Here is a 25,057-nt window from a genome sequence, read left to right on the forward strand (position 1 = left end):
TTTTATAAACCACAACCAACCTAATCATCTGACAATTTATTAGCCTTAGAGCAACTGGTTGAAACCACCACAGGAAGCTTGTTCTTCCTCCAAATTTCAGATTAAAGTCTGTAAAGAATCCTGTGGAACCCGCTATCATGCAGCCATAAACCTAGCTAGACATTTAAGAGAAAAATAATTCTTAGTCAAGTAGCTACTTTTGTTTACTCATTTGTTTATATGTTCTTTCTTATGCCCCAACTAAAAAGTCCCCATCATTTGGTAAACTTGTCAGGGGCATAGGAAGATTCTTCCCATAACAGCATGTTTATGTACAAGTTGATCACATATCAGTTTAACAGCCAAATATTAAATAAGGACTAGTATCATCTTAACTGATCACATTGCCTTCTTGAAAGATGGGTATATATGTGAGGGGAAGATGGAGGATGTCTGATCTGGCAGGAGATGAGAGAACAGCTGGGTGTTGTTAAGGAAAGCAAGAAAGATAAACATGGTTATCTAGTAGCAAAAAGGTGTCTGCATGCTTGTAGTAATATATAGCTATGTAACTGCATGAATGGTTTCTGCCCTGAGCCTGGTGGTACATACAGCTGGAATTTGTATCTGGACTCAGAGGTATAAATATGAGCTTCTCTGTACAATAAAGTGTCTCTGGTTGTACCACAACCTGAATTCGTACCTTCATACACCACAGGTATATTGTTTGTAAGCATTTGTCACTTAAATTTGAAGTCAAAATGACCCAAACACAAAGTGTTCTGCACCTATACTCATAATCTTTTTGCCAAGGGATACGTACCACACTTTGCACCAAAATTTACATATTCATTCATCACACTTTGTCAGTACCCACTCTTACTAAACAGCCTTCCCCCTCTTTGAATTTTTGATGAGCCTCAACAGAATTAGTCCTCCTGAATGATAGGACCCTATATGAATTAACATAATTAAGCTTAGTCTTGAATACAGGCTTATATCCCACCTGTGGGCAATTTACATACAGTTAATTATTTTACAGAACAATGAGGGATTTCTCATACCATACTTTCCTCCTCAGAACTGCTGAGAAATTATTCAAACAAGCTTTTGTACAGATTAAAAAAAGCAAATGAATGCGAGAGAGACCATCATAATTGTTAAAGTACCAGTATCAACATAGTTATCCTTCCTAAAATAGTCTCACCCTGATAGTATCACAAATTTGGACACTTTCTCCTCAAATATCCAGTTCCAAGCTGCATTCAACAAGAAACTAAAAACAAAACAAAAACCCCAAACCAACAATCTTTTTATGATGCAGTTGGGTTAATTTTACTTTAACACGAGAAGGTGGGAAAATTATAGTTTTGATGATTTAAAACAGTTCCATGATTAAAAAAATAAAATACAACCTGGCATATGAAGGCCCAGAACCTGGCCTTGTTCCCTTATCAGAAATATATACAGTGGTAGCAATAACAACTTATTCCTTGAGTGTTAGTACTAGCTGACTGACAGGATACATGTGTTTCTGATAAACAATTTTTATGTATTATTCGTCAGTGAAGATGGCTTCTTCCAAAGTCAATATGTGCTGTGCGCTCTGTACTTTTGTTTTTCCTTGGGAAGTGTGTCTGGCATATGTGACATCCATATTTGGATACAGACCCAGACAACTCTGCCCAGGCCTGCTGGCAAAAATTTGAACAAAACACTGTAGTCTGTATACTGGCTGTATTAAAACAGATCCACTGGAAATAACTTCCATAGCCAAAAGGAGAAAAAAACCCCCCGAAAACCAACACCAAAAATCCAAACAAAAACACACGACAAACCACAAATATTTAAAGTTTACTGCTAATATTTCCTTCATTCCCTTTAAGCACATTGTTTTTTGCCAACATCTTTGGTCATCAAGTAGTTACCTGTATTCCAGCTGTTCACGTTTCGGACCTCAACAAAGAATCTTAAACAAGTTGGTATGTCAAAATAAGAAACAAGGACATTGGGTTTAAGGAAAAAACATCTATACAAACCTAGTACAAGCTTTGTACCCCCAACCTCTACAGGGCCACTTCCAAGTTACAGCAATAAGCAAAACCAATGAGCTATCACAAAAAGTATTTCCTTCTGTACATGATTTTTATTATTTATATAATACAGAGCAGAGATGCTGGATAGTGTGATTATGTGCAATATCCAAGTATAAACTATCTGTACATGTTATCTAATACCTAAATTGGAAGAACAAAATTAAAGCAAAAGCCCAATGCTTTTAGTAGCAAAAAAACCTTAAGGACTGAACACTGCAATAAAAGTCAGAAGTAGCATCTCGTGTACATATACAGCTACTTACAGATAAGAGGCATTACTATAATACTAGTCTACTTGATTATATAAAAAAACCCCACAAGTTTCATACATCACAAAAACCCCTTCCATTATAACACAGAAGTGATATTACCAGACAAGCATCAGTGAACTATACTGCCCTTTCTAGTTATTATACAAGGCTGTAGATAACTGAGCCCATGCAATACACCCAAGAACACTAGTCCTACACCCAAGTACAATTAGAAGTGAAAAAGCAGCCCTCCAAGAGTGGTTCCAGCTCCCATTTAAGTCTACAGGAGTCATGTTGGGTATGGTTTTCCATACCCAACAGTTGTTGCACATGCAATTATTACATTTAATTTTTTTTTTTCATTTAAAAAGCTCCTAATAGCCTTTTTAACTCAGAACACACTGAATTTAATAAGGACATTAATAAACTGCTTCAATACTTCTGCAACTTACAGATGCACGTGTCACTGGACAGAGCTGCTGTGGTATGTCCAAAACACCACACACTAAGCTTTTGTGTTATAAATCAATCTTAGCACAATACTGTGCTACACAACATTTTTAGCTTTGCAAGAAAAATCAGACAACTGTTGCGAGCCAGTTCTTAAATTTCTAACAGGACATTTCCTTTGGGAAACTATTGTTATGACTCTAAAGTTAACATAATTGTTCCAAAATAGTTTTCTTTCATATATATCTGTTTTTTTCCATCTTTCCCATTGCAATTGTTAAAAGACTTTTTATTAACTATGACACCACCACTCATCTTACTGGAAGGTAGCTTACATTCTGCTGAAAAATAACAGTGTGGAAACTAGAAGTAGAACAAAATTTTAAATGATAGGAGCAAACCCAACAACCTTTCTGACATATCCTTCTCCCAAACAGGCATATAATCTTTGGTTGGTGTCATATACCTTGAACATCTCAAAAGGCCAATTGCTGCAAACATGCAGATAGTATGCATCTGTTCAGCACATGTAAACTAGAGCCTGTCTTCTATGCATGTGTATTCCTGTGCAGGTTCTGATCATCCAGTCACATTCTGAGGAGAACATACACATTTTTAAGGGCTGTATCTATCCAATTCTGCCTGTAACAAACACTCAAACATTCTGAAGTGTCATAAAGACAAACAAAGCTAAAATTAAAACTCTGGAGAACAAAGGAAAATGGCCATGCATCTGCTCTTTAACACTTTCCTAGGGTATATTAAAATAAAACAAGTCAGTCTTTTCTCAAGTAGGCTAGTTTATATTCTCTGGATTTTTTCCGCCACCACAACTGGATTTTCTTTCCTGATTTTTGCTGCAGCTTCTGCTTTGTAATCATATGGGCAGTTATGCTTGTCAGAATAACGGTGAAGTCCACAAAATAAGTTTCCACACCTGCAATCAAATCCTGTACAAAGAAAAGTAGAAGCAGCATTACTAGGAAGCTTCAGACTTAAGCAAGCTATAAGGGCTTACCCAGTACAATGGGGGTATTTTGCATCTACTTTAACAAACAGATTAAGTGAAACGGACATTAATGACTATGGATATTTCAACAAATTTAATCTAGTAAGAGGCAACTAGTCATATAGATCTGTTCAATATTGACAAAGTGCTCTCATACCCGTAAGGCCAACCTTCTTTCTGCACATGAAACATCTATTGTTCTTTGGTTTAGGCAGTTCAGAACCTTTCTCTTCACTCTGTGAAATACTAGGTTGAGAAACTGATGGGCTTGGTTGAGTAACAACTGTTAAAGCAAGCAAGAGAAACAAAGGTTAATTTTTTCCTTTTTCTTGACTTCACTAGCCACTCAGTAGCATGCTTGTATTAACAGTTAATTTGCCTCTACTAAGACCCTGAAGTTTGTCTGAAGTACTAAGTAGAATAGGTATTCTGTTAGCTTCCCTTTTATCTCTACAGAAAGATAAAGTTTTCCCCACTGCTCCATCATCTAGAAAATACAGAATACCTAGCGTTATCAACTGTATACACCCATATTAGGTGTAAAGGCTTGGAAAGCATTCCAGAAGTTCCATGTACATACAACATTAAAAGTCATATTATCTAGTTTCAATTAATCTAAAACAATAATAACATTGTCAGTTAAAGTTGTTGAACAGAGGGGGTACTTGTGGAAAAGTCGGTAGGAACATATTTTATAAACAAATGACATTTAAAGTAGTGCTTTTTTATCATAGCACCAAGTTACTCTGCCACTATACTTGCAAAGTCAGATGATCTAAAACCTCAGTCAACCAGAGCAGCTAACATTCTTGAGATTCAAACCACTGGTTCTGTGATACACCAAACATGTCAGTACAAACCATGCAGCTCAAAAGAGCCCTCGTTTCAGACACTTTTTTCAGTAAATTAAAGAAAAAAAAGTACATATTTACATTGGATATCTGTATCTTTGTACTATATGCAACCTTAATGATCAAGCAGGTAGAGTCAAAATCACTTTTTCAATTGCCTTTGTCATGAACACTTTTGGTCAAATTTGTCACATTTTACTCAAGTTCTCTGCAGGATAAAAGTGGGTCCTCCTGTGAACTTCTGTGGATCTGTTTTCTTTGAAAAATTGATTTTAAAAACAATTGATTAAAATCCTTTTAATACTCAAATTAGTAGAGGAAAGTCAAGGGAGGTATGTTCATATAACAATTTTAACACATACAACCCAAGGAGTCTATTCCTGTTCAGTTTTCCTGGACACTCAGTTGCATGATTATATCTATTGGGTTTGTTTGTTTGTTTGTTTGTTTTAAAAAAAAAAAAAAAAAAAAAAGATAGTGAGCAAACTATATAATACATTCCAGGATTAATGATTGAGAACATAGGCTTAAAGGACTCATTTGTAGCCAACTTTATGTACACAAACAGGATTTCTTAGTTGAGAACCTTTTGGATCAATAAGCATTGTATTCTGTAAAAAATGGATTTTTCCAGACATCATGAACCCCTTATAGTTAATATTTTATTATCTTTACTATTAATACCTCCTCCCTTAACTTTTTAATTATGTTCATATGCCTATTATCACTAACACAAGACCTCACAGATCCAAGTCCCATTTCACAATTCACTGTAGAAGTTGAAAGCACCTCCAGTCAGTAGTCCATGTTCCAGATTGTAAATAAAATTCAGAAGTGACAAACTTTCAGAGGTAACTAGGAACTTTCAGTGCTTGTACCAAAGAAGTTTTATACAGGAAAACAATATTTTCTTCTACAATATTATAACTATAACAGTCCTAAGGAACAACAATTTTATTTTTTATATATTCTATAGATTTTTCTAGAGAGCATGAAGAGTTTGGTGTCAACACTATTTTGCCAAGTCTGAGGCTAATGATACCATTCAGTCTTAGATATACGATACTTTTTTTCCATATTTAAGCATGCTACTGGTAAAAAGCAAAAGGTACAGAACTAAAATCATTACTGTAACTAATACTTTTCAGAGTAGTTTCCACAGCTGTTTAGTTTAAAAAGGCAATTCCTTTGTCTTGACAATTAATATTTTCTAGATTAATAGATGTAATCTTTTAAACTTGTCTTTAAACCCCAAGGAAAGCATTCAGTATCAGATAATCTAGTTGAGAGCCTGCGGAGAAAAAAAAATCAGGTTAGAAAATACTGACACCACAGCGTAAGCCTGTCTGATACCACACACCTTAGCTGACAGGCATTATCTACAGCATTAAGAAATTGATTAAACATCTCCCAAACCAAGAAGCATAGTCAAACTCCTTTCAGATTTTTTATATTCCCAGTCTGTTTAAAATAAGACACTAGTTATAAGCCATGGCAGACAAAAAAAGGGAACCTTCTGATTCTCTCCCCCATCCCGCTCTGGGGGAGCAAGCTAGCAGCAGTGTGCTGTTCAGCTACCTACCAGGGTTAATCCACAACAGGCCTTTTTGGGACCCAAAAGGGTCTTGAAGGGTTCCAGTCAAATGTGTCATTATCTTGAACGTGCTAGATCAAATTTATAGCCGTAATTACTGTTTAGCTATTACTTGGCAGGCTCCTGTGCTTGCCTCACAATATATTAGAGTCTAGTGCTTGTTAGTGGCTGCTTTTTGCTTTCACTGCTTGCTGTACCACTTCACTGCTTATCTTACTCTGCTGTGTCTGGGAACATTTTGTAAACAGTGATGGCAATGCATGTGGGCTGGCAGATGGCCAGGGCATTGCTGCTGTTCTGAACAGGCTGGAACTCCATGGGAAGTCAAGTCAAAGGGATTGTGACCTGTGGATGAGTCCACATGGGAGTAGGACACCCTGAAGCATTCGGCTGTGAGTATGTCTGTGCCACGGCAGGTCTACCTCTGAAGGTATTATGGCCCAAGGATAAGTCCACACTGGAGAAAGTACACCTTGAAGCATCTGTGGCTGTGGATATAAGTCCACAACACAGCAGGTAGACTCCTGAAAAGAGTGTGGCTGAGTGTAAAGACACACTGGAGCAGGTATATCTAACAGCATTGTGGCCTATGGAGAAGGCTGTGCTGGAGCAGGTGCACCTCAAAGCAACTGTGGCTGTGGTTAAGTCTATGCCACAGCAGGTATACCCCTGGAGAGACTGTGGCTCATAGATAAGACTCCACTTGGAGCAGGTACAACCCTAAGGGACTGCAGTCTGTGGTTAAGTCCAAGTCTGAGCAGGGGCAAGGGGTTTATTGCAATGTTAAGCCCTATGGCCTGGTAAAAAGGGGTCAGGGTAGAGATTATAATGGATATACCTTTAAACTATTGTAACCCATGATTTGAGTTTCATGTTATAGGAATGACTATAGCAGAAACCACCTGAACCAGTGGAGGACAAGCCTCACAAGAAGCAGTTCAAGTACAGCAGTGATCTGACCTGAGCTCACTGAACCATCAAGGCAAAAAGGTAGTCTAGTAGATCATTGTGTCATAAAAAAAAAATTAAAAATTAATCCAAGGGAAAATGTTACCAACTTCTACAAATGTACCTCTTACTCCTCCATATAAACACTGAGAAGCGTTCACTGCCACAACCAACAACATGGGAACTAGAACACAACGATAATCCCAAGTGTAAAGGCCCATTTCTCAAAAGAGCTGCCAAACAGGATCCTTCTCCCACAACTAAAATATATTCCAAAAAGGAAAAGCAGATAATGTGCAGAAATGGGCAATTAAAAGGTCCCAATACAAGGAGATTGTGCAGGGCCCACTAAACCAGTATTCAAGTGTTCAGTTTATAACTCTAAACAGGCAACACCTGCAGAGAGGAAGTATCTTCCCACTTTTATTAATAGCTCTAACTGTGCTGGCATTAGTTTTAATAATGAAGTCCTCAGTAGCTTCTGATTAATAGCTAGAACAGGGACAACACCCTTTAACTAAAACTCACACATCAAAACAAAACTCCCTTTTTCAAATCGTGTCTCAAATGAAATACTATAAGTTTTAGTTTTTCTGGCATGACATTAGCAGCCAAATTCATCAGATACTATCCTGAAAACTGGTCATCACAAGAAGCTCCCTCTAGCATACAAGCCAAATTAACTGGGCAACTACAATGCCATTCAATATATTAAATTCATTTAATACCAGAAATCATACCATGTTAATCATCAGGAATTAAATCAATAGACAAAAGCTGAAACAATATTAGGAATATGGTTGTTATTGTTATGTGCACACATGCTTTATCACCTTAACAGAGTTCTTGTTGGCACGTAGTCTCCATCACCATGGTCATTTCTCTTGCCAACCATCAGCTCAGGTTACCAGATTAGCTTTGTTTCACTTCAATTTTATGAGACCAGTTCTCCTGCTACAAGGTTGAAGAACTTGGGAACAAAATAAGTTTTCAGAACTGGGCATTATTTTTTAATTATTAATAAAAGACAATAAGTTAAGCCACAGGCATTGTAAAATGCAGTACTATCAGGAACAAAACAGGCACAGGGGATGCCATCTGGACAAGCTTAAGAAGTGGGCCCATGTGAACCTCATTAGGTTCAACAAGGCCAAGTAGAAGATATTGATTGAGAGTAACCCTGCCAAGAAGGACTTGGGAGTACTGGTGGATAAAAAGTTGGGCATGAACCAGCAATATGCACATACAGCCCAGAAAGCCAAATGTATCCTGGGCTACATACAAAGAATAGCTAGCAAGTCAAGGGAGGCAAGCCTCCCCCTCTACTCTGCTCTCATGAAACCCCACCTGGAGTACTGAATCTAGCTCTGGTGTCCTAGAAGACAAGGCAGGCATGGACTTGTTGGAGCAGGTCCAAAGGAGGGCCACAAAAGTGATCAGAGGGCTGGGGCACCTCTCCTATGAAGACAGGCTGAGAGAGTTGGGGTTGTTCAGCCTGGAGAAGAGAAGGCTCCATGCAGGAGCGGGCTGGAAACTAGGACCATGCATGGCAATCAGTTAGCTGAGGGGAATGTGCTCGAGCTTGTCTAGACAACAATTAACATGATGAGACATCTTTACAGAGCATAGGGGAGTGGGAGACGGATGGCGCCAAGGATGGCGCCAAGGAAAGGTAACACCTTGCGGTTAATTGATGGTAGTTAACCACCAATCAGGGATTGCCTAGTATGCAATGCTTAGCTTCAAGAACCAATCTGTTTAAAACGCGCACCTTCTGAAAGTGTATATAAACTCGTGCTTCTGTACAATAAATTGACATTTGCTTGCATCAAGCTGCATCCCGTCTCTTCATTCACCGCAAATTGGTGACCCCATCGTGATACGTTTAGGGATCTGATGTGAAGGGCTCTCGAATCACCTAACTGAGCGACATGCAGCGAATCCCACAGAACTTTGAATGATCTGCTGAAAGGAAGCAGGAGCCGGCCAGAAATCCCTCCAGAGTTGAGAGGTGAGCTGTGGGAAATCCGTAATGGGGAATCAGGCTTTGTCCCCAGAAAGAGACGTATATGGACTCATAAAGGGTCTTCTAGTCAGATCAGGGAGTCCGTGCCTCAGTCTCCTCAAATGGTGACCCCTATGGTGGTGTTCCGAAGCCTTGGAAGAATAAGGACGGAAAAAAGACAGCTCGTGGAAGAGGGCTGTGTTCCGGAGGAGACGGCTTGGCTGAACGATCGTCTTGCTGTCTGGACCAGGCGGACAACCTAAACCCTGAGGATAACACCTGTATTCATCGAGACAGGTGAGCAGCCAAGAAACTTTAGAGACTTTGAAAGAATGAAAGTGTGTACATACAGCAGCCAATTGTATGATGCTGCCGCGGAGGGGAACTCCGTGTCGGGAATGCATTTAACATCATGGTGGCAAATTCTGACTACTCTTTGCCAAGTGTAGACTAATTCTACTAATGGTGCTAAACCAGAGGAAGCTGTAAATTCCACCGACAGTGCGACTCTTCTCAACACACCATCAGTGATGGCGATTCCGTCCACACCTCCTCTGCCCCCAAAGCTTCTGTCACTGATTGCAGCGACCCTCACAACACAGGAGCAAGCACGGGAACAGGACAACTCGGACAATGATTTTATTGACACTGATAAACCTTTTGATCCAGGTCCTATAGATCTGGAAAAGGAGCTAGACCTTTCCCCCACCCCCTCGTCTCTCCTGATGCATTGATTGTATTTTGGGGAGGGTGAAAGGAAATCTGAGGGATTGGTGGCAAGAATGCAAGTGGGAAGCGCTTAAGTGAGGGGTTTTGGGAGTTGCTATGGCATGTTCAGCATTTTGTCAGACAAATCAACCTCCAGAGTGGCAGCCTTTGCAATACGAGGCTGTTAAAGGGTTAAGCAAAGCAGTGCAGGAAGGGAGGATTCATAATACATTTGCTATGTCCCTTCTTGAAGTGATGGCAGAGCCTTATACGCTCACACTGCATGATTGGAAGTTATTGCTTTGTATGGTACTAACTGATACGGTATATGATGTGGTTATTTGATTTTTGTGAGCTATGTGTAGTGGCCTTGACTGAAAACCTTAATCGGGGAATTGCTGTTAACTATGAGCAGTTGGCTGGAGAAATTAACTGTGCCGATTCTGTGACTCAGGCAAGGTATCCCAGGGACAACTGTTTGCAAATGAATGAGATGGCTATTAAGGCAGTCAGGATGCGTGAGTCTTGCCACAGTCTTGCAGGGTCCTAGAGAGTCACTAACTTTAATACTAACTTTATTGATTGGCTTCAGAATATTTTGCAACAAGTCGAACATCAGGAAGCTCAAGGGTTGCTTTTAAAACAACTAGCTATAATGCCAATGAAAATTGTAAACGGGCAACTTTCACAATTGCAACCCCAACATGTGTCAAATGATTGTAACGCAGAACTCACAGCAGACTGTAATTCTCAGGCTGAGTTCTGGAATGCAGCATAACAGATTTTTGCTTCTCTAATCTCTTCTGTAAGAATAGTACACGCTCTTAACTTGCTTAGTAAATTAGGCTGCTAGCTTGCTAAACAAAGTAATACTACAAATACTGTTCTTTTTTTCTGGCTTATTAACAGATGTTGATTCTGTCCATCATATGTTGCTACAGAACCGAGTTGCTATTGATTTTTATTATTAGCACAGGGACACTAGTGTGAAGACTTTGATAGGATGTGTTACGTGAATCTGAATGACCACTGTGAATTAATTTACAAAAGTATACAAAACTTACAGGCCTTAAAACAAAGACCTGCAGCAGAGTCACGGGCGGGATGCCTTTGGTCTCTTCTCACGGCTGGGAAACTTTGGGCCATGACTCAAAAGTATTACAGGATTTATTATAATTATCTTTAACCACCTTATTGATGTTTGCCTTATGTCTCCCATGCCTTTTTTTTTTTCCTGTATTCAGTGTTTAGTTTATTGTAACATAAAGCAGGTCATGGTCACCCAGCTACACACCCCCTTTGCCTCATCGCAATTGACAAGCAAAAAAGAGGATAGAGAATGTCTGAAGAGAGATATAGGAGAGGAAACTGGAGAATATTTGACCTAACAAGAGATGAGAGAATAGCTAGGTATTGTGAAGGAGAATAGGAAAGATGAACATGGTTATCTAGTGTTTAATAGGTGTCTGCACGCTTGTAGAGATATATAGCTATGTAACTACATGAACGATTCCTGCCCTGAGCCTGGTGGAGCATACAGCTGTGGTTTGTGCCCGGGCTCAGAGATGTAAATAGGGGCTTCTCTGTTATGGTAAAAGTGTTTCTCTTTGCATAAAAAAAGAGATGGAATGAAGGGAATGACCCCAGAGGTATGTTCAGAGAAGGCATGCTATGTTTAGAACTTTTTGACTGAACCAGTTCTTGTTTGGTGTGCCCTTCCATCTATGTATAATGTTAATCCAAAAGAAGCTGATATTGTTTACACTTTGAATGTCGATAACTGTCTTTCTGTAGATGCTAATGTAGTAGGAGGCTATGATGGGAACGTATTGCAGCGGTTCTTCTCTTATCCAGAGTAACATCAGGGAAATCATTAAAGAGTTAAATCGCCTTGTTTGGTAGGCAGTTCAGAATGTGAGTCAAAATTGCCACTGCTTTTTGTTGTTGGTTCAAGGACATGGCTGTGAGGATTTGGATGGTATGTGCTGCGTGGATTTTAGGCACCCCATTGCAGCAACATGTTATCAAAATCTGAGAAAATGTCAGCCTTTTTGGCATCCATTCACTCAATTGGCAGTATTGTTTGTTTGCTATTGCCTTGGTTGCTGTCATGTTTGCAAGGGCCCTGCAGAACATGGCAAAACTGGTACTAGCTGTTCAAAAATAAAAAGGGGAAATTGTAAAATTGTACGGAACAAAGACAGTGGGTTATTTTGACATTGATAAGACGTCTTAGTTGCTTTTTTATTTGTCCTATTACTTTTACCTTGTTTTTACTCATTCGGTTTCAAAGGTTCTTTTGTGCAACAGGAAGGGGGAGATGCAGGAGCGGTCTGGAAACTAGGACCATGCGTGGCAATCCGTTAGCTGAGGGGAATGTGCTCGAGCTTGTCTAGACAATTAACATGATGAGACATCTTTACAGAGCATAGGGGAGTGGGAGACAGATGGCGCCAAGGAAAGGCAACACCTTGCTGTTAATTGCTGGTAGTTAACCACCAATCAGGGATTGCCTAGTATGCAATGCTTAGATTGGTTCTTGAAGCTGTTTAAAACACACAGCTTCTGAAAGTATATATAAACTCGTGCTTCTGTACAATAAATTGACATTTGCTTGCATCAAGCTGCGTCCCGTCTCTTCATTTGCCGCAGCTCCAGGGAGACCTTATTGCAGCCTTGCAATATAGAAAAGGGGCTTATAAGAAAGATGGGGACAGACTTTTTGCTAGGGCCTGTAGTGACAGGACAAAAGGCAACTGTTTTAAACTAAAAAGAGAGTAGATCGAGACTAGATACAAGGAAGATTATTTTTATTTTTTTTAAATGAGGGTGAGATTCTGGAACAGGTTGCCCAGAGATTATGTAGATGCTCCCTTCCTGGAAACATTCAAGGTCAGGCTGGACAAGGCTCTGAGGAACCTGATCTAGTTGAAAATGTCCCTGCTCATTGCAAGGGGGTTGGACTAGATGACATTTAAAAGGTCTCTTCCAATCCAAACTAGTCTATGATCATAATTCTGCTAGGATTAGGACCAACGTAGTCCTAGTACAAGTGCCTGAAAAAAGCCACTAGTGTTGCGTTGTAAATTTGGAAAGATTTACTTCACTCAGTCTAAAAATACAATGCATCTTTAAAGCAGACAGAGGGGAAACAGCAAGGTCTGATGATTGGAAGTAAGCCACAAGCTTGATGCATGACAGCCATTCAACCTATACATAGAAAGGTCCTACAAACAGGAAGAACAATGCTACTCTGATCCCAAAGTATTCAAGCCACAGTGACTGAGACTTCTGAAAAAGTAATAACTAAACTTTCAGAAGTGACAGTGGTTTTCCCTTACATAAACCAATACAGCTGGAGCAGTTCATGAAGGACTAGCATGGGTCCCTCCCACAGGATATAGAGCAGGGAAAAAGTGCAAGGAAGAAGTAACAGCAGAGAGGAACTGTTATGAACTGACTGCAACCCTCCATTCCCCCTGTATCACTCGGACTAGAGTGAGGAGGTAGAAGAGTCTGAAATAAAGGAGTGAAGTTGAGCTGGGAAGGGGGGAAGGGAATTTTTAGTTTTCTCTTTGTTTCTTACCATCCCACTCTCTTTTTAATTAGCAATAAATTTAATTCATTTTCCCCCAGTTGAGTCTGTTTTGCCTGTGACAGCAACTGGTAAGCAATCTCCCTGTCCTTACCTCAATCCATAACCTTTTCCATTTTTTTTTTTTTTTAAATCCTGTCCTGTTGAGGAGTGAAAGAACAGCTGAGTTCTGAGGGCATCTGGCAGTCAGCCAAGGTCAACCCACTACACCTCCTCATATTTAAAGCAATCTCTATACCCAAACAAATTATCCAAAATAGGACCCTAACAGTTTAACAAGCTGCATTAACTTCCCCAATACTAGGGAAGCAGTAAGCATGCCAGTAAAGAGTTAAATGCTTGAGAGCACACACAAAAAAAAAATTATCTTGTTTTAAGCATTCTAACTACTTTTACATGAAGGTAATTCTCAAATCCCACCATGGAAAAATTGGGAAAATTAAAACAGAAAAAGGAATAAAGGTAATGTACAAAAAGCACCCAAAAGCCATCAGAAAAACATACTGCACTTCTGCAGTACCAGAATTGGAAACTATACCACATATTTATGTAATCCTTACACTGCACATTAAGATGTGCAAATGTGTGAAAATAAGATGGATAGTATTTGTTATGCTTTATCAAGCTTGAGAATATTTTATTCTTTAGAAACTGCAATTGATATGCTGATCTAGGTGCCCATGATAAAAAGCTAAAGAATAAATTGCATTTTTAATTTGATGCCAAAGAACTGGCATAAAACTATTCTGCAGCACATAACTAACCTCCCACATGCCCAACAACTGACAAGCACATCAAATATTTTTACTCTTACTTCAATATAACAGATACCCCTGTTTAAGTATCACACTGAAATATGGCTTAATTTAGTTACCATCAAGACAATGTCTGTTGCACATCACTCAAGATACAATAGCATCCTATCAGCAACAAGTACAGGACCAACAGTTGGGTTCTCAGTCTTATATTTTTAAAGATAGACAGCTTCAAGACTTAAGAGATTATTAGTTCCATTTCAGAATTGTTTCAACCAGGAACATCTACTCAATGATTATTTAAACATACTTGTTTTCAGAACAGTTTGAGTTTAGTGCTCAATATGTAAGTCAGCTCTTTTGCATGGATCTTTTATTGTCGCTTAAACCTGCTAAAACAAAACAGGTTTCTTAAAGACCTCAACTATGCCTCACCAACTTGGTAATGGTATTGCTCTGATGTAATAATCAACACAAGGAAAGTAAAGGAGTTAGATAAGAGGTATTTTTGCATTTAATTCCTGTAAATCAACATTAAAAACATAAATATGAACAATATCTCCGGACTGCTTGAGGTATATCCTGACTTTGCCCAAGACTGGACTAGAACTCAATCCTTAATAAGTTTAGAAGTATATCAAAAGCCTATAAAATGCATGATATAATTAATACCCAAGTATGAACCAGAGTTTTTGATATAAAGGTCTTTATTCCACTGACTTGCGAACAGTTCATCAGATAAGCAACTGGACTGAACACATGCCACCATTCAATTACAGAACTACAGCAAACAAAGTTAAACTAAGAAATTGCAAGTTACAAGTTACAACAAAATATAGCATATTAGACATCTAAATTACAACTGACTAGGCCAGTTACATCCGTCATACCTTTCTTCTTTCAAATGCTAAGATACAGTTAATTGCCTTCAGACTTGATTAGTTCTGAATGAGAACCCAGGTTACAACCTCAACAAACCTGTAAAGTTTTATTTTTCTCAGCTTCAGAACCTTCTAGATTCAGATGTTTAAGTCTCAAAAGAAAGACAATATACTTTTAGTCCACAGACTTAAAGACAATTGTCCAGATCTAACTATTTAGAACTTTCTGGCTTGCAGACGAGAACAAACCTTCATAGTACTGAAGACAAAAAAAAAGGAGACATACTTTGCTTGAAGGTTATGTTTGTTCCTGACCTACCATCTGATAGACAGTTATGAAATTCAATTGCCAGGGCAAGACAACAAAACTAAATGTTGCTAATAAAAAGACTGTTGTGACAGACTATCTTAAAGAATTACATCTCATAGAAAGTAATCTCTTTGTTATGAAGTGACATGAATTATCTACTATTGTTTCAGCTCCTCCTCAAGAGGCCAACACATGACTGGCTGCTGCTGGAAAAGAGAAAGAAAAAAAAAGAAAATGGGACTACCCCAAACACAATAGGGATTTATAAAGAGTTGAGGCCAGCTTTTCTTGACTGCAAGACACTTACCAGATCAATGTACTAGTGAATAAAGCAAACACTTGGTATATCTTAAATGTCCAATAAACCCTTTGTAATCTAAGAATAGTGTATAAGGACACTGTTCTATGCTGCCTAAAATCTACCCCCAACTTGATGAACTTCTACTTTTAGAGCAGCTGAAGACTGTTTCAAGAATTTATGGATATGTACTAAGGAAGACAATTTTGTTATAGAAATTGTTTTTTTCCAAACATTTAAATTCCATGGTAGTTTTCCCAATTATCTCTTGTCGTGATTTAACCCCAGCTGGCAACAAAGCACCATGCAGCCACTTGCTCACTCCCCCCACCCAGCAGGGTGGGGAGGAGAATCAGAAAGGAATGTAAAACTCGAGGGTTGAGATAAGAACTATTTAATAATTTAAACAAAAAAAAAAAAGAACAATCACAACAATAATAGTTATAATGGAAACATTGGAAAAGAATAAAATCCAAAGGAAAAGGGAGAAAGGAAAACGAGTTATGCATAGTACAACTGTTCACCACCGGCTGACTGATGCCCAGCCAGTCCCCAAGCAACGATCCCCAGGCCCCAGCTAACCCTCCAAGTTTATATACCAAGCATGATGTCCCATGGTATGGAATACCTCTTTGGCTGACCTGGCTGTGTCCCCTCCCAGTTTTTGTGCCCCTCCAGCCCTCTGGCTGGCAAGGCCTGAGAAATCAAAAAGTCCTTGACTTGGCATAAACATTACCCAGCAACAACTAAAAACATCAGTGCATTATAAAGATTGTTCTCACATCAGAGCCAAAACACAGCACTGTACCAGCTACTAAGAAGAAAGTTAACTCCATCCCAGCTGAAACCAGGGCATCTCTACACAAGCTTTAACAGAGCTTTTACTGGTTTCAACCTGTAAAATAATAATCTTGAGTTGCTTTTAGGAATTTTTTCCCCCCATTCTAGTCAATAATGCTGCGTGACACTACCATTTAGTTGCCTTGTTATGAGAAAATGGATAGTGTCAAACATAAGATTGACCTTTACAGTTGGCAAAGTGACAAATCCTTATTGGCAGTTTTAGTAAGACAAAAATTCAGCTATTATTTAACCACTGCTACTATTTTATGTATTTCTTTCCTGCCTGTCACTTTTTCAGGTAGCAATTCATAACAAGACAATATGAGTTTATAAACACTGTAACAAAGTATAAATTTCTAAGTTACATACAATAAGCCTCTTCAGATAATATAAGTTACAAGAAATCAAAACATGTAAAAATCTCCTCTGTCTGTACATAATGAAAAAAAAAATATAGTAAAACCAACTGTAATTTAGTTCAAGTCACAATTTTAACTTAACATGACAAAATAGTAAAACCTGTGTACAAACACTGAGCAATTAACTGTCAGCTATAACAGCAGTCTTATTGACAAAGATGCATCTATATAGTGCTGAGCGGTACCTTCTGGAATTTTTAACTCTGACGTTAAAAAAATCATTTTATCTTCAGTTGTAGTGAAGAGATTTTCCTATTAAACATCAGCTTTTAATGTTTTAAAACTGTTTCGGAACTGTTAAAATTAAGTGTCAATACCTATAGATATCAAACAAGTACATTAAGATACCCATTTGAATAAACTGCTATATAATAAAACATTAATTCAATCACTCACTAGTAGTTAGGGAAGCACTCTCTCCCCACCTCACACAAAGAAATATTTTACACTTCAAAGTTTAAATACTACAGGTACAACCTTCCTGAACAGGAGTAAAACTTTTAAACTGAATATTCTCACTAAACAATTAATGCCATAAGTATTCTATATCCACATAATATTTTGGTTAGATCTACTGATTACTCAATTAGTCCAAGAACCTTTAGCAGTATTTGTTAGCATTTTAAAATCAAGTATTCCCTTCTCCCCCACTTTCATGCTTCTGAAGAATAGAATTTAAGAACTCTGTTCTTCAGATGCAACAAACCATTTTGATTGCCATGAGTCAGCAGGAACTGTATTGCTAGATTTTATATAGAAATCAACATTGACTTCAAAATTTAACATCTTGCACCTAGATACAACTGGAGTGTCTTTTAAAAATGAAGGTTTGATAGTCAAAACACTCCTCAAATATCAAGTTATCTACTGAAATTGAACATGTGTCTGAAAACTATTCCAGTGCTAGTCATTTTTCTTGATTCTAAGGGTACTAATACTCAAGAAGCATCCATAATTAACAGTTCCTCAAGGTCATCACTTGAAGGATATGCCTACTTAAGGGAAAGTAAATAAATTGTCAGCTTCTGTGAAGTCAGTTGTACCCAGTGTTACTCTGCAAACATACCTGGCTTGGTCTTTTTTTTCGGTGATACTTTTTCCTCTCTTGAAATGCTCATTTCTGTCATTTGCTGCATTACAGGCAAAGCAGCAACAGGCACATTTCTGTTTACATACAGTGAAATGGGTAATTAGTTTTGAGTTCATAAGAGCTTAAACCACCAAAATACATCAATAGACTACCTGATCAGTTGTTATTGATACACATTCCTGACCTGTACTTCTATCTCTCTTCCTTAGAATAAACTAGACAATCTGTAGCAAATATTTCCCCAGATAATCCAGAAATGTCCTTTTAATTGCAGTAGTCCAAGACCAAATGTTAATTAGTTCTCATTTCCAAAGTTTCAAAAAACACTGTCAGGTACACTGTCCCTTTTTCCTTTGCAAAAACTCACTGTAATAGGGCAAGGTTACTGCAATGTTACTTTAACTTGCTATGCACTCCCAGATCATTCAAACCTCAAAATAATACCTTCATCTGGTAAAGGATCTAGAGAACAAGTCTTATGAGGAGCATCTGAGGGAACTGGGGTTGTTTAGCCTGGAGAAAAGGAGGCTTATCACTCTCTACAACTACCTGAAAGGAGGTTGTAGTGGGGCGGGTATCAGTCTCTTCATCCAAGTATCAAGTGATAGGACAAGAGGAAGTAGCCTCAAGTTTTGCCAGGGGAGGTTTAAACTGGATATTAGGAAAAATTTCTTCACCAAAAGTCTTGTCAAGCATTGGAACAGCCTGCCCAGGGAAGCAGTTGAGTCACCATCCCTGGAGGTATTTAAGAGACACGTAGACATGACACTTAGGGACATGGTTTAGTGGTGGACTTGGCAGTGTTAGGTTAACAGTTGGAGTCCAGGATTTTAAGGTCTTTTGCAATCTAAATGATTCTATAATCTTACCTTGTTTTTTCAGGTGTGCTACTAGCAGTACTGTCACAGTTGTTTAAACTAGTGTCTGTTCTCTGTACAGATGCAGAGTCTGAGGTAGGACTGTTTGAACCACTAGCTGTCCCTATATAACAGAAATTTGAGAAGTTAATTATAAGCAAGTTACAGGGTACAAGTTAGTCAAGTAGTTTTGTATACAGTTATAAACCATTTCCAATCATTCATCATTCTACTGCATCTCCTTAAAGACAAACTGTATTGTTAATGACCAAAATACAGGGACTGTGTAAGAATACTTATAGCAGAAGGCAAGTAGAAATGCAAATTAAGGCTCAACACCAAGTGGGCAAGAATATGTTACACAAAAATGCATTTTTATTTTTACAGTGATTTAAGTATTATTCCCTTTGGTATTCATAGTTTTAGTATGCAGCTATTGGAAGATCTCCTGAAATACATTCTGCAATTCTCCTCATCACCTAGACAAAAAAAAAGACTCAAACCCTTACCCATTGGGCTGATTCTACCACTATTCTGCTGTCGCTGAAGATGCTCTTTGTAGCAAACGGAACACATCCCATTTGTCCTAGGATTTCCATAAAATCCACATCCTGTACTACACAGCATGGGCCCTGGGGTCTGGTTTGCCTCCTGAGCCATTTCAACGCTGTAAATAAAACCAAAAACTACATTAGGAACTGATGTTTCACCAAACTATTACAGAGTTAAAGAATTAAAGCAGGTCTGCTTACATTGCCCACAAAAAGGGATGTTTGCATTTTTTAAAATGGCTATATGAATGTTAAGATATAATTTAATAGTTCTATTGTATTGATAAGTAACATCATTAATAACCACCGAGAAGTAAAAAGCATTATCAGTGTAGTGTGTTGACCTTGGCTGGATGCCAGGTGCCCACCAAGCTGCTCTATTAACTCTCCTTCCTGAATAGAACAGGGAGAGAAAAATATGATGAAAGGTTCATGGGTCAAGATAAGGACAGGGAGAGATCACTCAGCAATTAACATCATAGGCAAAACAGATTCGACTTGGGGGAAAATTAATTTATTTTATTACCAATCAGAGTAGAAACATGAGAAATAAAACCAAATCTTAAAATCACCTTCCTCCCATCCTTCCCTTCTTCCCAGACTCAACTTCACTCCCAAATTCTCCATCTCCTCATCCCAAGCAGCACAGGGGTACAGGGAATGGGGGTTGCAATCAGTTCATCACATCTCTGTTGCTCCTTCCCCTTCGCACTCTTCCCCTGCTCCAGCATGAGGTCCCTTGCATGGGAGACAGTCCTCCATGAACTTCTCCAACATGGGTCCTTCCCACAAGCTACAGTTCACACTGCTCCAGCATGGGTCCTTTCCACTTGTCCCTTCCACAGGGCGCAGTCTTTCAGGAACAGACTGCTCCAGCATGGATCCCCCACAGGGTCACAAGTCCTGCCAACAAGCCTGCCCCAGCATGGCCTTCTCTCTCCATGAGGTCACAGGTCTCACCAGAAGCCTGTTCCAGCATGGGCTCTCCACAGGGTCATAGCCTCCTTCAGGCACATCCACCTGCCCTGGCGTGGGATCTTCCACATGCTGCAGGTGGATATCTGCTCTACTGTTAACCTCCATGGACTGCAGGGGGACAGCCTGCCTCACTATGGTCTTTACCACAGGCTGCAGAGAAGGCTCTGCTCCAGCACCTAGAGCACCTCTTCCCCCTCCTTCATTAACCTCTGTGTCTGCAGAGTTGTTTCTCACTCCTCTCTTCTGGCTGCTGTTGCACAGCAGTGTTTTTCCCTTAGATATGTTATCACAGAGGCACTACCACCGTTGCTGAATGGCTCAGCTTTGGTCAGCAGCAGGTCTGTCCTGGTGCCAGCTGACATTGGCATTATCTGACATAGGGGAAACTTCTAGCAGCTTCTTACAGAAACCACTCCTGTGAGCTGCCACCCACCCACTTCCAAAACCTTGCCACACAAGCCCAATACACATAGTAATACTGAGAAGTAATATATGTCAGACACCATGCTGTGCATGCAGGTTACAACAAAATTGAATTTAACAGCCAACAACAGCTTTATATACCAACCTTTGAGCACTTACAGGGTAGAAAAAAACCTCCACAGCTAGATGGATAGAATAAGAAAGACTAAGTTTGGGTCTACTAAACAATTCTGATTGCAAAGATAAGCTGTGCTGTCTCCAAAAGAATGAACTCCACTTTCAGTAATGTTGATCTTGCCTCATTCTGATATTAATCCCATTATTAGCAGTTCATACTTTTTCAACATGTTAAAAAAAAAATATCCACTGAAGCATGGGCAAGTCATTTCAAAGCTGTATTTTATATCTTTAGAAGTTTCCATAACAAGACCTTTAACTCTGCTTAAATTGTATATGAAGCCCAATACTATTAGTTGGCAACAACATGGATACAACAGGCCCTCAAAACAGATGATCAAAAAGCATTTCTGAAATAAGCTTAGACCAGATTTTACTCATCCAAGAAAAATAAAACAATTATGGACTGTCAAATACATCCATTTACACAGCCTACGCACTTCCAAAAAGCCAGTTAAATCTTTTGTCTTAAAGATATAGGCAGACTTTTGTACCTCCCAAAGGTAGATAATGCTAACCCTCATCTCTGCGAATAAAAATACTTTACCTTCACTGGTAGTTAATCTGCAAAACAAAGCTAGCAGAAAACCTGGTATCATAACCAACTCTTTAGTTCCCAATGGCAATAAAACCGGAATATAGTAATCAAGCTATCTACTACAAATTGAAGACAAGAATAATATTGTGTTTGTGCTCCAAAAATTTAGATTTAGTGGAAGTACTGCCTATGGCACTTGGAGACATTTTAGTGAAAACTAGATTACTACCTTCCTCTAAGAGGATAAGGGATATTTGTCTGCTGAGGCTTATGAGAAAAACATACCAAATGCTAATTAACTCTAATGTATTAAGAAATACTTTTCATAGCTTGAAAAAAGCCACACTACAAGCTGTAACCATATATCTCAACAGTATGACAACTAATTGACAGCAGCATTTGTCTAGCTAATCTAAACATCTGGGATCAAAGTAAATCAAAAGCAGAAGAGTAAAATTAATCTGCTTGCCTGATGGCGGTCACAGGACTTCATCAATTTATACCTTTGTTTCAGTACTACAAAGTGAACTTACATTTATTCTGATATACCTCTATGGCAGTTTACAGCCATACACTAAGTCAACAGACTCAACAGAAAAATTTAAGACCTAAAAATGTTCTCATGTCATTGTAGCTCTATGTTATTATAATACAAATAAATACTGTACTTCTGCCCTTATTATGCAGGTATGTTCAAAGCACTATCAAGAATGCTATCTCAATTGACTTGCTCTGCTTTCAAATTAGCACGTTTTACCACTTACTAAGTTTAGCTTTAGGTATTAATGCTAGTATTAACATATTACAAACTAGACTCTTCATGGCTCCTTTGTCAGCACAGTCTTTCACATCTTGAAATACATGCCCCTAATTGAAAAATCAAGCTGTTATCCAATGCTTAAGAAACCATGCTTTTTCACACTCCAGGTCTAGGTATCATCTCACTAGGTTATAATACACTTTCCAGAATTTAACCTGCTAACCAGGACATTAAAATACACCATTTAATCTTTTGAACCAACAGTGAAAGTAAAGTTTCAGAAGACACAGATTAGACTTCTCCAATTCTTCCCTATGAGGTTTTCTAACAAGATCAATAACTAGCTAAAGCCTTAGAAATTCAGTTCTATTTCCCTAGAAAACTAGCTAATACCATCACATATCTGCTTTCCTGAACTTCTCTCAAACTTGGATCACATAGGTGAACACATTAGCTTCCGCCTGTTACAAGGCTGCAGTGTGAAAGGCTAAGCTAAAGGCACAGACACAAAATCATGTCAACAGGGGCCTCTAAAATCAGCTTCTATTTATATCTCTGAAGACTACCAACTCCAACCCACAGAACTGAAGCAGCCAAGCATACACCAACCATAAGAGGAAAACATGAAGTGCGATTAACATGACTACAGCTTCTTTTCTAGAAGAAAAGGGAGTGCAGATACTTAAATTCAATCAAGAAAACGCATCATCACAAGGTAGTCACCTCAGACATTTTCATATCTATTTCACAGCAAGCACAGGAAACAACTAGCTATGATCAGAGATGCAAGATGATTACTCTCTCACAGTCTTACAAATACATTCCTCAACCTTTTGGTTGGGTGGTTACAACCAAACCCTTGCAAAAAATTATAAAGATCTCTTCTACCCCCAAAAGCTTCGAAGAAGTCTTAACCCTCAAAGATATCCTTGTTTAACCCTGACCTCCCAATATTAAAAAAAAAAGAGCCATTTTATTCAGCGTGTTAACTTAAACAGTAATTTATGTCACTGATCTTCAGTTACTAGGAAATTTACTCAGCTAAAGTAAAAGGGAAACATAAAAATTTAATTATCCTTAAAGTTAACAAAGTCGCATAACTAAGACATCTTTTTAGTTCCAAATTACAACTAACCTGAGGCATAGTCAACTTAATAACGGCAAATATTTAGATTATTGGAATGATCAATGTAACCAAGGCCTTTTTTGCACAGAGCGCACTTCCAATAAGCTACAACTGAATCCTAACGCTTATGCATTACATGAAGTGCATAATAAATGCACTTAAAGTTATCCTAAGACTTAATATAATAAAGGGAACACAAATATAAATTAATTCCAAGGTTTTATTATTGATTTAAAATTGAGTCAGAGATGGAGCTAAACTGGCTGAATAAATACTTATTTATCTGAATATCCTCAGCTAGAAAATGGTCCACCAAAAAAACCCAAAAATCAAACAAATAGTAAGGATGTTTCAGGTATACGCCTCTCTAACAGTGCTCTAGGTGAAACAAAAAGACAAAGTAAATGCGAAGAATAAAGATCAAACCCGGACATTTCCCAATAAGAAATCCACCTCCATGAGTAAGACAAAAAAGGAAGGCATTGCCAAGTGCTCAAAGCGTGGTACGTTTCAGTCGCCTTCTCTCCACCACCCCCGAAGACACCGGAACACAAAAGACTCGGGGGCTGCTAGGCTACGAAGCGGGGGGTGGAGGAGGAAGGAGGGGATGCCAAGCAGGAAACATAGAGCCCGCGGCACTCCCCACAGCGTCAGGGCCTCTCACAAATCCCTGATTCATGTTCGCACTGGGTGCCGCGCAGCAACCCTCATTCCCCACCGCCCCTCTTCCAGCGAGGGCTGAGGAAGCCTCATCATCTCGCTCCCTTTGTCTGCCCCACTAAGGGGTGCGCGGGGTGCGCGGCAGCCCTGCCCGCAGCCTCCCTTCGTAGCACCCGCCGCGTCAGAGAGCGAGAGGAAGAAGTCCGCCAGAGGAGACAAGAGACGCCCTGCCACCCCTCGCCTCACAGAATACAGCGGAAACGCCGCAGGGAGGCCCAAGTGCGTGTTGTTGTCGTGCCTCCCCCGCCCCGCCCCCACTCGGCAACTGAGCCCGCATCCCCCCCAGCCGCCCCTCAGCGCCCGCGTACCTGCTCCTAGGGAGGGGGCGGACAGAGCGAGAAACCCCACGACCGACGTCGGAGACGCTGCAGGTAGCTCCAGACTGTTTCTTGGAGAGTGAAGGGTAAGAGGGCGTGGGGCACAAAACTAGCAGTGCTACCACCTCTTCCTTCTACGGCAGCAGCACAGAGCGAGACGCGCAGAAGGACGAAAGGAAGACGCAAGAAAGAGAAAGAATCAAGGAAGAACGGCGGAATAAGGAGAGACCCGAACCCGCCGGTCCGCTCGCATCAGTTCTGCCTCCTCTTGACTGCTGCCGAGGCCTACATACCCGCACGCTCCCACGCGGAGGCGGCTAGGGAGAAGGGAAAAATGGACAAGGCACACGCGAGATGGCTCACAGTACTGCCGCCATCGCTTGCAGAGTCACCAACCTCCTCCTCCCCGAGACTGAGGGCTATACAGGAACTGAGACTCCGCGCGTAGTCAAGAGAACGTCTCCTGCCCCCCCGGAGGGGTGGAGAAGCGGAAAGAGCCGAATCCAGAGCAGCGACGACTGTCTCGCG

General features: G+C 39.6%; 1 protein-coding gene across 5 annotated transcripts; it reads right to left on the reverse strand.

The window, feature by feature from the left end:
• Window positions 1–1,814: 1,814 nt before the first annotated feature.
• LOC129734472 (AN1-type zinc finger protein 5-like) lies at window positions 1,815–25,057 on the reverse strand. Of its 5 annotated transcripts, none has more exons than XM_055698028.1 (7): window positions 24,926–25,057; window positions 19,449–19,606; window positions 18,952–19,063; window positions 18,632–18,817; window positions 18,059–18,156; window positions 3,943–4,068; window positions 1,815–3,726 (listed from the first exon to the last, which is right to left on the reverse strand). In XM_055698028.1, exons 2-7 carry the CDS (start codon window positions 19,597–19,599, stop codon window positions 3,578–3,580), a joined length of 822 nt encoding a protein of 273 aa, XP_055554003.1. In that variant the 5' UTR covers window positions 19,600–19,606; window positions 24,926–25,057; the 3' UTR covers window positions 1,815–3,577. The 5 variants fall into 5 exon arrangements, with proteins under 5 accessions (XP_055554003.1, XP_055554001.1, XP_055554002.1 ...); XM_055698026.1 differs by having other exon boundaries at window positions 24,823–24,952; XM_055698027.1 differs by having other exon boundaries at window positions 24,521–24,946.

The sequence above is a fragment of the Falco cherrug genome, chromosome W (genome assembly GCF_023634085.1).
Source record: "Falco cherrug isolate bFalChe1 chromosome W, bFalChe1.pri, whole genome shotgun sequence".
NCBI classification, from domain to species: domain Eukaryota; kingdom Metazoa; phylum Chordata; class Aves; order Falconiformes; family Falconidae; genus Falco; species Falco cherrug.